The sequence below is a fragment of the Macaca thibetana genome, chromosome 8, assembly GCF_024542745.1.
Source record: "Macaca thibetana thibetana isolate TM-01 chromosome 8, ASM2454274v1, whole genome shotgun sequence".
Lineage (NCBI taxonomy): Eukaryota > Metazoa > Chordata > Mammalia > Primates > Cercopithecidae > Macaca > Macaca thibetana.
In genome coordinates this window covers 135574534-135592407 of record NC_065585.1, presented here as the reverse complement: position 1 = coordinate 135592407, position 17874 = coordinate 135574534, and the positions used below count along the sequence as shown (strand labels likewise).

Sequence of the window (17874 nt, the reverse complement as noted above, 5' to 3'; positions counted from 1 at the left end):
AATATTTATGTCTGTTTTTCCTGAACTATTCTGATATTGTGGAAAGGCCTGGTAATCAAGTAATTTGTTATTCTATGCTCTTATCTAGAAGTCTTTTGTTTGTCTATCATTTTGCTACTGTTTTCTCTTACCTCATCCAATGATTTTTAGGAAGACAATGAAAGAACAGCTGTGCCCTTCTAGAATGGGTCTCACCAGAGTGGCGGGGCTGATGGCATCTCCCCTCTCATGTCCTCTCCTAGCTGACATCTAGCATTTCTTGATCCTTTTAGCTGAGGTAGCATATAGGAATAATATGGAGTGGGGATGGTTTCACTTAAATCTGCTCTTTTTTAAAAAAGCATTCCTTATAGCCCAGAGTAGGAAGACACTAACTTCAAAAGCCTGTAAAGAAGCCAGGATGAGGAGTCAGAAAGCAGGCTTGGCCGCCGAGAGTCACGACCACAGCCTTGAACTTGGAGCATCTGCATTTGTGCTGCTAATAGCAGCTTTTCCCTTTCCCACCCCGGCTGTTCGCTGGGTCACATGTTGTATGTCGTTTAGCATGACTCTGGGTGAATTTTCTTCTTTTGAAATGTTCCTATTTTGCTGTTATTTTACTAGTTCGTTCCTTTGTTCCTTCGTTCCTTCCTCCCTCCCTCCCTCCCTCAATCTCTCTCTCTCTCTCGCTTTCTTTTTTGAGTTGGAGTCTCACTCTGTTGCCCAGGCTGGAGTGCAGTGGCACGATCTCAACTCACTGCAATCTCTGCCTCCTGGGTTCAAAGAATTCTCCTGCCTCAGCCTCCCAAGTAGCTGCGATTGCAGATGCCCACCACCACGCCTAGCTAATTTTTTTGTATTTTTTAGTAGAGACAGGATTTCGCCATGTTGGCCAGGCTGATGTCGAACTCCTGACCTGAGGTGATCCACCTGTCTTGGCCTCCCAAACTGCTGGGATTACAGACATGAGCCACTGCACCTGGCCACAAGTTTACTATTTCATAGTCTTCTTTCTGTTACTATTAATCACTAGCTCATAGAATCTCAGTGGAAAGAGAACTTAGCAATCACTTGTCTGGCCCAGTCCTTTATCTTATTTGAGGCCCAGAAAAGGTGAGTGCCTTGTTGTGATGCATTTATTTGGTTGGTGGCGGACCTGAAGCCGTGGCAGCGCTCCAGGCTCTTGCTCGGGCATACACTATCTTTTCTGTGGCCGGACGCCTCTCACTGTCCCACTCGTCTCCTTCTCCATAAACTCATTCTGCAGGTTGTGTTATCGGTTGAGATTCAGGTTTTATCTTAACTCAAGAGTTAGATTTAAGGCCAGAGTTTCTAGCTGTCTGCCTCAGTGCTTTTCATTTCTCAACTGTTTAAAGACTTTAGGACTTAGAAATGGAAAATGATCCCCAGAGTCCAGAAAGCACCAGGGAGACACAGCGGGTATTCCTCTTGCAGCAGTCAGGGATGCGTGGCATGAAAATGACTCAGATGTCTTCAGTAGATAGAACACATGAAATTTAACCTCAGTATGAAAAACAAAAACATTTACTGATTTTAAATTCATAACCAGCCATACATCCTTGATTTCTTATCAGTTCATTCCTTTTCTCCTTTGGTGGTGCTTTCTTTAGTTTCTCATCCTTCATTGAGGAAGCTCCTGACGTGACCAAGTGCTAGTCTCTAGCTGCGGGGACACCGTGTGCTGTATGTGGCATTACTTACTTGGGCTTCCACATCAGTTAACTTCCGCGTTTGCTCCGCCGTTTGGTTCAACAGGTTCGTCCCTATTTCTATCATCACAGCCGTCTGGTTCTGTACTGCGTTCTGCTGTATCTCCACCATTTCTTTTTTCATGTTGTCCTGGATATAATTCTCAAGCTAGAAAAGAACAGTGTTAGAAGGCAGTCATTAGTCAAATGACCGGAAACCTGATTCCTAAATATTTGTCATGTCTTCCCTATCTTTAAAAAAAAAAAAAAAATCTATTAAAAGACTTTTACCTTGCCTTCCTTTTGGAATCTTGCTTTTTTTTTTAATCATTAGCAGGAAAATACAGGGTGATTTTATTCTGATGCAAAATCTGGCAACTTAGTCACATCACGTAAAGGAGGGAGACAGGCTACTGGTTGCTTCTGCGTTCCTCTAGAAGTTCATGTCGTGGCGGGCACAGAGGGTGGTGAGGGCAGCCACTGACTGCTGGGTGCTGCCACTGTGGGGTTGTGTCTCTCCCACCCGGCTGCAACTCTGACCATGCAGTGCAGGAAATGATAATTTCATACAAAGAAGCATCACTATTTCTCTCACATTCTAGACTTTTGTTTTCTCCACATAGACTTGAGAAGATGCTCTAAGACAGTGTATAAGGAGAGGAGCACCTCTTAACCTACAGAATCACCACTCAGTTCCACATTCTGTGGGATCTTCCCCACCTTCCTCCTTATTAAGTTCGTTCAACTTATTAACTTTTTCCTAACGTGTATGCATTTTTCACAGTTTTGTCATTTCATGTATCAAGCAAACTTTTAATCCCACCTTGGCCCATTTATCACCTAACGTGCCATGGGCTGGTTCTTTTCTCCCTCACTTACTAAGGATGATGATCATGCTGACTGATTTTAGCATTCACTGAAACACAAGAGAAGGAGGAAGCTCATTTCACCGCCATTGGTATAGCTATCCCTGTCTATGGCAGTAAAATTATATAATTATGTATAACTGCAAGACAACTCAGTACGTGGGAAGAGCCTTTGGGCTTGGAGCCAGGGAAGCCTGCCCTCTGCTTTATAGCCTTGGTTCTAGGAAAGTTGCTTAACCTTTTGGGACCCTAATTTCCTCATATGTAAAACAGGGTTTCTGGTTGGTCAGAGGAGTGTCTTAAAGAGGAGTTAAGCTATGCTTTTAAAGTCATTGTATATATGTAACTCCAGATACTTAACATTTAATTTCCTTTCTTCTTCTTTTTTTTTTTTTTAAATAATCTAATGATGGGAACCATTGTTCCATTCACTGATGTAAAGTATAAGCTCATGAGTGCAGAAAGCATGTTTTCTTCCTTTTCACTTAGTATAACAAACATTTTTTATTACATTGAATAATTGAAAGATTATTATAAAACCGATTCTGGTGCCTTCCTTTAAAAACTTGAAATTCTTTATAGAGAAACCATTTGTGGAGTCAGTCATCAGACATGATTTCCCCGAAAATGTTCACCACTAAATAATTCTGTGCTTTCCGCCTTTAAGAGTAGGAAAATAGAATGGGAAGGGTAGAGTTTCTCTCTTAGAGCTTCTTTGTTGATGCATTTCATAGATTGTGTCTTGTGACTGGTATCAGATGGTTTTAGGATTAGACTGGAACTATAAGTTTACTGTTTCCGACGCCCCCTCGCCATCGACTCTGCCCCACTTCTCTAAGCTCCCAGCTCCCTGCATGCCCCTCAGCCTGGTCACTAAGGCTCCCTTCCTGGCAGTCATCCTCCCGTGGATATTGGATGGGTCAGACGAGCAGGATGCATGAGAGGCACAGTCAGCCCTCCATATGCGGCCTCCACATCTACGGATTCAACCACACCATCAAAATATTTTTTTAAAAAATAGCAATACAACTATAAAAAAACAAAAATTGCAAAACAATACAGTATAGCAACTATTTACATGGCATTGACATTGTGTTAGGCATTCTAAGTACCTCAAGATGATTTAGAATATACGAGAGGATGTGCATAGGTTATATGCAGATGCCACCCTATTTTGTGGAAGAGACTTGAGCATTGTGGATTTTGGTATTCTCTGGTATTTTGGAGTAAGTCCCCCATAGATATCAAGGGACAGTTGTACTAGAGCTCCAAGCATGTGTAAAATCATTTTGTTGAAATGTTACTCAAGCCATCCACCCGCCTCAGCCTCCCAAAGTGCTGGGACTACAAGTGTGAGCCACCGCATCTGGCCGAAGCCTTTACTTTTCCATATGAATCAAAACAGAGTAGACCACTATTTAAAAAAAAAAAAAAAAAAACAACAAAAAAAACAAAAAACAGGCACTGTTACCCGGCAGGCCAGCAACCATCTCTACTATAGGCTTCATAAAATGTGAAGAATCTGAAATCTTATTAACCCTTTCTCAGAGTGAGCTCAGGCTTTGTAGTGCATGTGATCTTTCTGAATTCATTCTTTCTTCTTCCTCCCCTGCCTTTATAAAACTGTAACTTTTGTGATTGAAATAAACTATTTAAAAGAAGCCATAAATAGCAGTTCGCAATTCTCCCCTCCGCTCGTCGCCATGGGAGTAATGGAATTTTTGAGGTTGAAGTTAAAGCTGTGTGTCACCCAGAGGCACTGTCTTGGTTACTCCTCACACCACCCCAGCCAAGATAATATTTAAAACGTTTCATTCTGGGAGGCTTGGAACTATAGAGAGAGACTCCAGCTGGAGTTCAGTTTAAACCCATACTCAGAAATAATAATTTACAAAGTGGTATAAATAAAAAGTCTTAACCTCCTTCTTGATTTCAGTACTTAAGAGCTAAATAAAAATTATTGTCTTTTGTCACTCTAAATCATACAACCAGAGAGGGAAAATGAATCCTCTAATACTGCCTTCCCCCATTTCTAGAGCTACTGAGTCAGATGTGGTTGCAACTCTCCAGAGATACGAGAGGATTGTTTATCATTGAAAACTTAAAGTCAAATTCCAATTTGAAATTAAACTTAGGAACTTTGAACGGCATACAGGCCCAATTTTTAAAAATAAACTTTCTTAACTTGCCATATTTTTTTCTAAACATAAAAACAATAGAATGCAAGATCCTTTTTAAATTGCTACTTTTTAGCTATTCAGGATGACAAAGTATAGGTACACAGTGGGTGAGATAATGTGTGTCCGTGTATGTTAATCTTACATAAAAGCAAATTACAAATATACATGATGTGTGTATATACAGATATGTATATAGCATATATGTATATAGTGTCTATAAAAATATACGGCTCTTGAAGTGTGTGCCATTTAAATAAAAGAAAATTTTGTATGATACTGACTGCATTGCTAATTAATTGAAGTCTTTGGGAGAAGAATGGAACAGAAACAAAAATGTCCAGTAGTAGATATTTTGTGTCGATTTAAAAAGATACTTGAGGCAGGTATGATGGCTCATGCCTGTAATCCCTGCACTTTGGGAGGCTGAGGCAGGAGGATTGCTTGCGCTCATGAATTTGAGACCAGCCTGAGTAACATGGTGAAACCCATCTCTACAAAAAATACAAAAAACAATTAGCTTGGCATGGTGGCGCATGCCCATAGTGTCAGCTCCTGGGGAGGCTGAGGTGGGAGGATTACTTGAGCCCAGGAGATCAAGGCTGTAGTGAGCCATGATCGTGCCACTGCACTGCTGCTTGGGCGACAGAGTGAGACCTTGTCTCAAAAAAAAAAAAAAAAAAATTAAAAATAAAAATATGTTCTTACTCTTGAAGTCATGAAATTAAATTAAGGTTTTAAGAAAAATGTATGATGTGACAGTCAGGTACTCTTTAAAAACAAGGAAGAATACTGTATATTTAGCCCCAGAAACACTAGCAACAGGAACAGCCACAGTAATGGTAGTTAGTGTTTCTTGGTTGCCTGCACTGTCTGTGCTGTATGGGAATCGCTGTCTCAGGATTCCAGGCGCCTCACATCAGCACAGGTGGATGCAGTGCTGAGCACTGGAATGACCCTCAGCAGAATGTTAGTTCAACCCAGAGGCCACTTCATACTTTTCCTGCCTTTCAAGAGCCAAAAGTGATATATCTCAAAATTGGCTTGAGTATGCCTTCCAATTCCAGGCTTCACAGTGCTTTAAGAAAACAGACAGACCACCCACCCCTCAGTGGAGGGCCATTTTTACCACCAGAAAAGCCCAGAATTAAAGATGACCAGTGCCAATTCTATCTTCTGGGAGCATCCCGACAAAAGAATCTGTGTTTTCCTCCAACGATTAGTAGTAATTTTTAGAGATACAGAAAGACTATGGATGTCCATCATATAGTATAAAAATGAACATTTCCAAATAAAGATCTCCCATTTAATGTAGCTTTTCCATAAATCACCACATATCAAGGAGAATGAGAACAAACCTAGAAACAAAGCCATCTGGCTCATCCACATGGATGACAGACCTTGAAATTTCCCTGTCTCTTGACCTTGATGACTTAGTTATTTTCTAGTTTATTGCCCTAGAATATCTTTCTGTTTAGTATCTCTCTTATTTTTCTTGGCTGTGACTGAAACCTAGAAATGTAGAAACCTGCCCAGAAATAAGAAATTCCATTCTAGTATAATGAAGTCTTAGTACAAGAAAACAAACAAACAAACAACAACAACAAAAAAAACAGTAAATAAGCCATCCTCCACTGGCAGCACCAAACTCCACTTGCCTTTGGAGAATGTTTCCCATCCCTGTCATCTGCACTGAACTGCTCTCATCAAAACAGTTCCAAGATACTTGAACCTCCCGTGGGAGGGGACCCGGCTCTTTCCAATTTCACATGCGTAGCATGTGAAACATATTCATGTTTTGCAGGAATGTTTGCCAGCGCCTTCATATCTGAAGAGGATCACGCCATGAGTGTGATCTGTGGGCACACGTGTCTGAATAGGTCCCGCTTTACATGTGTGCGAGGACAGTGTGTGTTCATTTTTTCCTCTTGTTGATGGTTGACACCCTCGGCAAAGTGTGGGGCCTTGGGCTGTTCTTCCTTTCTCAGAACTCAAGTGGGTTATGTAGGTTTAACATTGAAGGTCACAGCAGCCCTTCTAGCTGCATGGTTTGCTGCTCAGTGTTATATGATTTGCTAAAAGAGTTGCGCCCCAGACATAGTCTTTAAAACTTGGCAACACATCGAAGCTCCAGCAACCAGAATGAAATATTTTAACGCAACATATATATATATATGTTTACACTTATATATATATATTTATTTTAGTGTAAAATATGTCCTGAAGTTTTTAATTACTCCCACAACGTTTTGAATGATCAAATTTGACAAGAAAAATAGGTCCATTTGTGAGGCAACTATGGCAGATTGATTACACATTTAAAAGTTTATCTGGCTATCTTCCTTCTCACCAAGATTGTGAGCATTACTTTTTATACCAAAAGAAAAGTAATCTTGAAATTGGCTCAGTAAAGGAAAACATAGATAATATATGAAAACTATCCCCAACTTGGAGATTCTGATGTTTATTTCTCACCAACTGTAGATGCTGGTTGAGAGCTCGTTTCTATTTAAATAAAATTCAAGGTCCTTAGACCTTTTTATTAATTAGTTTTTGTCCATCTGAGTGACCTAAGGTGGACAAAAACTAATTAATTAGAGAGTCTAAGGACATTGAATTTTCCAGTAAATTAACAAATAATTTGAGATTTCCTTGGAAACATTTTACTGTTGTCCATTTCAATTTAAAAATAGGATTTTGCAACCATCTCTCTCTCACACACACACGTTTTTGTATCCCAGCGATCCACCTATCTTCCCACCCAGCCCTTCAATTTTTCTAGCAAACCCTTGAATTTTTCTAGTAAATTCACAAATAATTTGAGATTTCCTTGGAAACATTGTACTGCTTCCCACTTCTTTTTAGAAATAAGATATTGCAATCATGTGTCTTACACACACACATACATGTTTTCCACCCCCGTGATCCCATCTTCCCACCCAGGGTCGACTGTCCTCTCTCTTTCTCCATGGCCATGCATCCCCCAGCTGCTCTCCTTTCATCTCATTGTCAGAGTCAGGAAGCCACATGCATAGCTGGTGACTGCAGCTCACTTTCTTCCCTTGCAGGTTTGCCTGAGGATAAGGTCCAGATTCCTTCTTTTTAAGACACACACTGCTTCCTGACTGGCGCCCCAATCTCATGGGCCTCAGACCTGGGCACACGCTGTCCTTGGCTGTCCCAGCTGCCCAGTGGCCTCGTACCATGGCCGCCTTTGTGTCTCCTCCTTGAGTCTTCTCTTCCTCCTCAGGTCCTGCCATCTCCCATTGCATGCCCTCAGCAAAGATACTCATTTTGTGTTTCATTTTGATGCCAAAACCATTCTGCATTTTTGTCATTTCGTTTTAAATATTCTTACTTGGTGAAGAGTGAATAGAATACTGAAACTCTGCAACCATTCTGCATATACACCCTAGTAACAACAAGCAAAACATTCGCTCTTACAATTAGTTTGAAAACTTGAGTGTAAGATTACTAAATCCAGGGATATTCTGTTTGGGAGGCTTTTGACCTAATGTTCTTGGTTCCCTGTCATGAGGAAACTCTGAAACATCAGTTGAGGTCTCCAGACAGAAAAGTGGCAAAACGGGGCTTTCCTCCCCCTCCTTTTAGAGTTGGGCTTTCTTGTGTGTGTTTTCATTCTGGAGATTTTGCTGCCTAAGCAGCTGTGTACTCAGCAGTACTTCATGGCAGAGGCTGAGCCTAAAGAGGGAAGGGCTGGGAGATGTGAGTTTTGGGCAGCACTTTTCCTCCTAACCCCCTCGCCAGAGCCTGGGGGGTAGGCACATTACCCACAGTGAGAGGTGATGTTCACATGCCCTGTGACGTGGGAAGCAAGTTTTCTCCATATATTAATGCCAGACTTGCATTTCTAGAACCTAGAAAAGCCCATGCCAAAGCTACTTGCCATCTGTTGACTGTTTTTATAGTCTTGGCCTTTTCTTCACGTTCAGTGTAAGGCCCTGGAAATTGAGGCAAAAGCTAAAGGCCAAGGGAGGGAGGCCTGGCCTCTGGTACCAATTCCCTGGTGGGTCTTGTGACTTGTCTTAAGGAGCACACTTGCCTTTACCCACCCTGACCACGTGGATGCCTGCCCACATAGGGTCTTTCAAGCACTTCCTGAAACGAATCTGTTCTGATCTAGCCTTTTTGCTTTTTTCTATTCATAATTTTTTGTTGTCTTTTTTTGAGACGGAGTCTCGCTCTGTCACTCAGGCTGGAGTGCAGCGGCGCGATCTCGGCTCACTGCAACCTCCGCCTCCCTGGTTCAAACGATTCTCCTGCCTCAGCTTCCCAAGTAGCTGGGGTTACAGGCGCGCACCACCATGCATGGCTAATTTTTGTATTTTTAGTAGAGATGGGGCTTCGCCATGTTGGCCAGGTTAGTCTGAAACTCCTGACCTCAGGCAATCTGCCTGCCTTGCCTCCCAAAGTGCTGGGATTGCAGGCATCAGCCACCGCACCCGGCCATTTAGTAATTTATGAGTGACTTTCTGATACTGTATCTAGATAGCCAACCCCTTTCCTACTTTTGCTAGTATAAGAGACTGAAAGTTCACTTGTTGACCACTGTAAACTCCAAGATGTAGTAGGAAATAAGTTTGTGGGCCTCAGCTGGTGGCATTCTAACATAATAGTCCATGCCCCTCCTCCTGTGGATAGATACAGCCTATAATAATTTGAGTGTACCAGTATATCTGTGCTCTGGCAAATCCTACCTGCTTTGCTCTTCTGTGAGTGCAGCTGAATATTCTTTGCATTAGTTTTTTTCACATATATTAGAATATATGTTTTTCCACATATATTCATATCATTTTACTTCTTTGTGTGTTTGCCTTACCACTACTCCAAACTGTGAGAAGGAAATGTGTTTTTCCCTTCAAAATGTTCCAGTTATTTTCTACTGATAAAGTGGCTATTTCTCATCAATAGCGGGCACTTTAAATATATGTAAGTTTAATGAGACTGCTGTAGTAACCTCATGTAAATTTCTTTGGGCATTTCATATGCAAAAGGTGTCACATTTTACACGGGTGTCTTTTAGAGTTCTCGTAGGGCACACACATATTTACCCAGATGTCTGTGAGCTTGCAGCCTCATGGCATGTTATGCGGACCCGACGCTTGCACAGATTCCTGGAAGCCAAGGAGCAAACACAGTGCAGCAGATGTTGTCAGGCCACGTCTGCATATATAGATATACACACAGCAAGAATAGTTACAGCAGCTTACAATGACAAAATGCTTCTCTGTGTGTATGTGTGTGTACCTCTCTCTCACCAGATTCTCACACTGCCTTAGCTTGGGTTTCCCCAAAAGCAGAGCCTGAGACAAAGGCAGGCATGCAGGAAGTTTATTTAGGAAGTGGTCCCAGAGCGCAGCCATGCAGGACAGGCGCGGGAGGCAGGGGCGTGGCAGGGTGGTTCGCACACGGGGACTCAGGCGGCCACCGCCGTGCTGGCTGGCGAGAAGCCCCACAGGACCTTCCAAGGAGCCCTGGGACAGTGTCTCAGAACATCCACCTGGGGCGAGAATGGGAACTGCTGTCCCCAGGGGGCAGGTGGAGCCCCGTGGGCATTAATGTCCCAGGTTTGGGAGCTGTGCTTGTGAGAGTGCCGAGGAGGCTCCCAAGCTGGGTGTCCTGAGGCAGCATGGAGCCAAGGTCCCTGGGCATGGCCTGGGGGTTTGTTGGAAGGCCCGAGGCAAGGCCTGTCTCTGAGATGTCCTGAAGGGCAGGTCGGGCCCAGAGAGCTAATTCCGAGCAGCACTAGAGGGTTAATTCGAGCAGCATCAGAGGGTTTCCCTGGCACAGCAGGGGATGCTCTGAGGCCCCTTTAATGAAGGAGAAAAGTGAGGCTCAGAGAAAGTCAGTGCCCACCCCAAGTCTCGTGGGCCCCAGGCTGTGGGCAGTGGCTAAAGACAGGCTAGTGGGTGACTCGGGGCCACGTGGAAGGGGAGCTTGTATTTATAGCCCCCAGTCAGCAACGCTGGAGAGGAGAGGAGAGGAGAGGAAAAGCAATGTTCTGAGAAAGACAATGTTTCTAGGAGATTGGGGCAGGGTAGGCCTGGAGACAGGAAACCAAAGCCAGGGTTGCCGTGCAGAAGTGAGATGAGGTTGCAGCAGCAGAGCGACTGCAGAGACACTCGGCAGGTCCTGGGTGGCCTCTGAGTTATTCTGCAGACTTCCACCATTCATCTATTTTTTGGGATATTTTGTTAAATTCTCAGCTGGGAAGATACTAGTAATGTTTTCCCTACAGAGGTAGAAAGAAAATATAAAACTATTTTCTTTTAAAAACTGTACTGAATGTAGGGCCGGGCATAGTGGCTCACCCCTATAATCCCAATACTTTAGGGTGCCAAGTTGGGAGGATCACTTGAGGTCAGGAGTTCAAGACCAGCGTAGGCAACATGGTGAGACTCCATCTCTACAGAAACTTTTTTTTTTTTGAGACGGAGTCTTGCTCTGTCACCCAGGCTGGAGTGCAGTGGCGCGATCGCGGCTCATTGCAAACTCCACCTCTTGGGTTCAAGCCATTCTCCTGTCTCAGCCTACTGAGTAGCTGGGACTACAAGTGCCCGCCACCACGCCCAACTAATTTTTTTGTATTTTTAGTAGAGACGGGGTTTCACCATGTTAGCCAGGATGGTCTCAATCTCCTGACCTCGTGATCCGCCTGCCTTGGCCTCCCAAAGTGCTGGGATTACAGGCGTGAGCAACTGCGCCCAACAGAAAATTTTTTTAAAAAAATTAGCTGGACATGGTGGCTCATGCATGTGGTCCCAGCTACTCAGGAGGCTAAGGTGGGAGGATTGCTTGAGCCCAGGAGGTTGAGGCTGCAGTGAGCCATGATCATGCCACTGCACTCCTGCCTGGGTGACAGAATGAGACCCAATCTCAAAAAAAGAAAAAAAAAGTACTTAATGATAAATAATTACAAATAGAAGCAGTTAAAATTTAGCTCTAGGAATGAGATTGACACATTTAGGCTACAATATACTAGGAACTTCCTTTAAATGAAACTAGAGTGTTCTTGCCTTTCTGAATTTAAGGTACACTGAAAGAAAAAATAATAATAACGTAACAAAATGTCTCAGTGTTTTCTATGCCAAGTAGAATCTTATGTATGTCTGTCTAGAGACATACATGCATACATTTGCCTACACATGTGAGGTAGGGGTGTGTGTGTGTATGTGTTTCAGTTCTCTAAGAGATAGACATTCCAAAGCTTGGTGGGCAATGGGGGGAGGCTTTAGACCCTGTAATATTGTTGGACTATCACTGTAAGAAGGACGCTAGCACCTGGGTCACAGTGCTAGTTGCTAGCAGAGTACCAACTAAAACCCTGGTCTCCCAACGCCCCATCCAGCACTCTCACCACTGTACTGATATGCCTATTCTTATCTTTTTTTTTTTTTTTTAAAAAGTGCTGTCTGAGGAGCGTTAACATTCTTACTTTTTCATTTTTGCAATGAAGTATACAGATACTGATGGCCATTTACATCTCCTTTCTGCCCTGTTTTTGCTGTCTCTTTCTGTGTTATGTGGGTTTGCTAAAATACTGGGTGGAGCTCTGTGGAGGAGGTAGCATGATCATCTCTGAAGTAGGCTGTTTTTTTCTTTTTACCATAAACTGAATTTAGTTGGTCACAATGACTGTTCTAAATGGCTAGAAAAGGGAAAAGGCTAGCAAAACTTAGACGATTTTCTAAATTTAGATAATTTTCTAGAAGACACTTTCAAGGCAAACTAGTTTTTGCTGTCCTTTATAAGGCCGGCAGGAAGCATGTGTTGTTTCTGTTTTAAAAAGGGAGAGGAGCGGACTTGGGAATGCGGATGGGAATGCTTGAGAAATCTCACAGCAGGGCTGTGTGTGCCCTGCCGGGTCCCACTGCCCCTGGACAGGAACCCCCCTAACCCCACCCCCAGCCAGGACTTTCTGTTTCTTTATCTCCTCTTTCTGCTAGCACCCAAAACGCTGAAAGAATTCCAATGGAGAGAATATTTGAGATAATATTGGAAGATGCTCAAAATACACAGGATTAATTTACACGAAGACTCAGCGGGAACACAAGCCATCTTTTGTACATGAAGATGCACTACTGACCCGCCGTCCACAAATGTGTTTGGACAGTTATTTTCTCAGTATGGGTGATGGCTCTCCAACGAACTGCTCCTCTCCTCCTGCCTGGACACCCTTTTCTCTGTGCTCTCCTGGGTTAGAGTAAATGGATGCAAACACACATTTCCGTGCCCTGCAGCAACTTGAGACTCCTGTGAGCAAAACGCACTGACGGGCAACGTGCGTGGGTGGTGAGAAGCATCCAGCTCCCATCTGTGGAATAAAGCCGCCCAAACCATAGGGAAGAGCGCTGTCGTGTAAGGCCAGGGGATTTTCAGAAAAGAAATGTGTTCTTTCCTCTTTGATTTTCATGTTCATAAAGCTGTAGGTGCAGCTTTTTAAAATTTGATGATTTCATAACCGCTGAAGTTCATGCTTTCCTGAACTATTTAGGAAGAAAATCTACCCCTTGTATTGGATGAGATGATCTGTCCCTTCGACCTCTGGTTCAGTTCCCATTCTCCCAAGTGTTTAAAGCTGCGAGTTTTTTCATATTTTCATATTTATTTACATAATTTAAACCCCCTGTGTGCATGTACTTTAAGGAATTGTACATCTGCCTGGGCTTTGCAGAAGCTGAAAGGGAACAATCTTTTTATAACTCACATTAGAAACACAAATTACTTAACAGGGCTATGTTTTGCACATTAATCTTTAAAGGTGCAATATATTTTAAGCATTTTAACCTTATTTTAGATCTGATCAGCAGTAGAATGTTTTCAGATAAGAAGCAATGCAGCAAAAGCAAAACAATATTCAATACCCAGATGATGTGGCAAGACAGAGAATAGTATAACTTTTTGTCTTCCAAATATAACTTTTATCTTCATTTCTTGATCTGAAATTTGGTAGGAAGTGTAACAAGTATGTATCAACATATTTACTGTTTGCCATTTCAAATGTCGATAGTGAAGCTGGGACCTCTATTTATTATGGAAGACCATAGAAAACCCCATAAACATGTTCTACTTCTGTCTGTGGCCAGCAGTCCAGCAAAAATGTTCTAAAACCACATGCACTGTGTTCTGTGATGATTATAGTTTGACTGTGCTGGAAAGAGAGACTGTGAACTGCAAATGGTGATTATGACTTTGGGCAAATCATTGAACTTGTAATTATGTCTCCCAAGACCTCCTAACCCAAAATAAGAGAGTATTTTACTACAAAATGTATGTTACGTCAAACTGCTTTTTACAAAATACCAGCTCTAGGGACGTTTCCAAGTCATTTTCGGAGGAAGTTTGTCGAATTTCTGTTTCAGGGTGTGTCGCTCGTGTATTGGAGGGGGAGAGGGTTGAGTGAGAACCGATAGGCACAAGTTGGCCATAAAATGAAGTGCAAACCCACGTTTTATGTCTATTGGATTCCTCATTCTAAAGTAATTTTTACAGAAAATGGCACTCTAAGCAGCAATTCATTAAGATAAAGACACAGATACAGCCTTTAGAGTCACACTTTGTCATGAAAGAGCCTCCCTTATGTCCTGACTTGAACCTATAACATCTGCTGAACTGTCCACATCAGGAAGACTCAAAATACATTTTGAGGCCAGTTAGGTGATTTCAGATTGAACCTGCTAACATCAGACGCTGCGGTAAGTAGTCTCCCTAGTTTTGTTCTCACAGTAGAATTATCATTTCGATTTTTAAATGTTGCTCCATGGAGACTGGTACGACGTGCTCATGCTCTGCAGTTCCATTTTAACAAATAACATAATGGATCGCTGTCAAATGAATGCCATCACAGACATCGTGTTGGGTAACAGAAGCCACACCCTAGCAGTGCTTACTGCATGATCCATTTCCGTGAAGCTCAAGAATGAATCAAACTTACTAAAGGTGGTAGAAGTCAGAATAATGTCTTCCAGGTGGGAGGAGTTTGAGGCTATGAACTGAGCGGTGGCACAAGGGAGCCTTCTGGAGCGCCGAAAATGTTTCCTAGATCTTGACCTTGGTGCTAGTTACATGAGTGAATTCATATTTTAAAAGTTATCAAGCTGTAAATTTCAGGTTAGTATACTTTATCCATCTCCTGTGTTTTATATCTCAAAAATTCTCTTAAAAACTAAAAGATGTTTAAAAATGAAATGTTTGACAAGTTTTGTTGTGACGCTATGACCCTAGTTACTATGGGTGGTTTTATTTGTCTCTGCAGTTTTCATCTGGGAGTACCTAAATAATGCCTAACGAAATGAACTTTGGAAAAGTAATTTTAAAGTAACTGTCTACAGAGAACTGTGGATTAAACCATTCTGGCCATCTGATGAGGGTTAAAAGTATTCAGTTAGGTATATTAGCAATTTGACATTCCAAAACACGATTCTTTCCGGATCAAGCATAAAAGGCATTTGCTCTTGGAAGACCAAGAAAGAATTCATGCAGTTCCCATTAGTCTAAAAATAAATAATAAATAAATAAATGTCTGAGTCATGTATTAGATTTTGTTGGCGTTCAGTGGCTTCAAGTGTAGGAAGAAAATGATTTGTGCTATGAATAATAGTTCTACCCATTGCCCATTGGACTAAATATAAGATTACTCTCAGAAAAGTGAAATTGACTGAATTCAGTTCTGCTTTGAACTACTCCAATGCAAGTGTTTCTGACTTTTGAGCCATAGTATAGAAAACTGAATAAAATAACTTTATTCATGTTGAATTGGGTTGGGGAAGGAGCGATATTTGTGACATTGGAAGCCATTGTAGAGTCTTCATTACAGTACAGATTTGAGAATCAAACACACCTGGTCTGAGTCCCAGTTCAGTTCCTTAGGAACTACTGGCTCGATACTTTCTAACACCACATTTCTGGTTGATAAAACAGGTATATAAATACCTACTGTGCTATGCTAGTGTGAAAATTAAGTGGAATGAGTTAGCACAGTTCCCAAACTGTGTGCCAAGGCACCCTGGGTCTTTGCAACAAACAAATTGGAGTAAGGGAGACAGTCTGAATATTCAAGGGAAGCCCAGCAGTACTCAGCGTCTGTCAGCCACTGGAAGAATTCATAGCTCAGCGCAGCTCACAGTTTCAACAGTATCAGCTCGTACCTCTGTAAAGCTAGGCTTTTGGTGGTTGCTCTTTGTGAAAAGCAAGTCCTACAGGAAAATTAGCGTAGAGCGTAAAATGCAGGTGGCAGTGTCCAATTTGATTTCAAAGTGTGAGAAGTCAGGCAGCACCTAACTGGCAAATATATTCCATTCATATGTCACTGGGGTTACTTAAGACAGAACATGATCTTTTCTTAAAACTCAATTTATATGTATATTGGTATTTTCAAATAGCTACTAAATTGTCAAGACATAAGTACTTAAATTATTTGGAACTAACCACTTAATAAAAGCAACTGTTAGGTATTTCTGTTGGCCTAGAGATCAACAGAGAAAAAATAGTGAATCACTAAGGGTGCCATGAGCTGAGAACATTTGAGAACGTCTCGCTTAGAATCTTGCACTTGGTAGGATATAAATGCAACCTACCCTCTTCCTCCCCTTCCCACAATCCAGGTATTGCCTTTAATTGTAATCTCTATGATTTTATATGTTTATCGGAAAACTAGTAAGTCAAAAAGAACTAATAAATTGTGTAAGACCTTCATTAAGATGTATCCTTCCATGTTTTCCTAACTTCTGAGATCACTAGGAAAAACAGCCATGTTCCTTGCAAGCTGGCTGGCTGGCCCTGTCTTCTTTCAGGTGAACAGCATTTGTAACTACCTCGTACCTCGGAACAAGTGTTCTCAGAGCAACATGCACGTGTTCCGTGGGTACCCATGGTTGCCTTCGGGCTAATGCGTTTTTGGAAGTGTAGATGGGTGCCAGTTTTACAAAACTCATGTGGTCCATTTCTGCTTGTAATTTATAGTTTGCCTCCTTGCCATCCTCACTTGCTCTAAAATGAACTAGTTTTATAACATTAGATTATACAGAAAAGCCAAATTTACTTGAACACCACAGCAATTTGGGAAGTAAACTTTCAGTGTGATTCTCCAAATGCTTGTGGTAAAAGTACAGGGACTTGAATCATTTTCCCATCATGAGTTTCAGTTATGGAGACCCGCCCCCTCTTTCTAACCCTCCTGCCTTGCATGCGTGTCTCTTGCAATGGAGGCTAGTGGAAAATTCCTCTCCCCTTTCACTCTGCTGCCATGAGTTTCAAAAAGCATGCCATTCAGAATTGACGTTTTCTTCTGCATGCTCGAATTTTTACTCAACAACCGGAAGGGAAAAAAATTATTTCAAGAGATATTTCTCTATTTATCAAAGGGGCACAGAGCCACAGCAGCACTTTGGACCACCGTAGAATGGCTGACTCACTTGCCTCATCAGTTGATGGGCACATGTTCCTATCAAACAGTGAGTGCCTTTGAGTGATGGTGTGTGACACACAGCACAGCAGCGCCATTTCTCAGAGCTGCAGCAACACTGGTTCACACAAGTCACTAGAGATTCCCATCTCCACTGACTCACTCAGTGGGAACAAAAGCTCCCATGCCGGTGGGAATGTGGGGCCAGGGGAGCACCGGAAGAAGGGAGCAGTGGCAGAGGGTTTCCTATTGTTAGGTTTGTTTGTTTGTTTCAGTGAGTCATCTTACCCCCATTTTTTTTTTTTTTAACCAAAACTCACTGTGGTTACTTCTCTAGTTTGGGTTATGACTCCTACAAGCCAGTTTAATTGTATCAGTGGTAGTGAATTCTTGAAAGCTTCCCTCAGTTGTAGAAGTTTAGTTTCAAATTGAAGTGGTCCAAGTGCCAGCTTAAGGTTTGTGGTTTACCGTCTTTATTGAATCCCCCGCAGCGGAAGAACCTACATTGGAGTTTTGGCTGCTCTTTGGGATTCGAATTATGAGTAGTTGGTTCCACTAGAATCTTGGCCCTCTCCTCAAGTGGCTTGAGGCACACTTTGACTTTAGGAGGCCAAAGTTAGAGCCTACATGAAGGCTTTGTCCAAAATGCCTTTCCTGCACCCCAGCATTTTCAGGTGGTGTGTATAGACCTGACAGTACTCTACTCGTGCCTGACTTCC

The 17874-nt window shown here is 42.3% G+C and overlaps 1 protein-coding gene across 3 annotated transcripts in view; it reads right to left on the bottom strand.

The window, feature by feature from the left end:
* Positions 1-17874, bottom strand: part of ANGPT2 (angiopoietin 2) — a 60917-nt gene that overhangs the window by 27790 nt on the left and 15253 nt on the right. For all 3 annotated transcript variants that reach the window (XM_050801091.1, XM_050801088.1, XM_050801089.1), the window contains exon 2: positions 1702-1857. In XM_050801091.1, coding sequence (XP_050657048.1) covers positions 1702-1857 — 156 coding nt within the window. The remainder of the gene's footprint in view (positions 1-1701; positions 1858-17874) is intronic.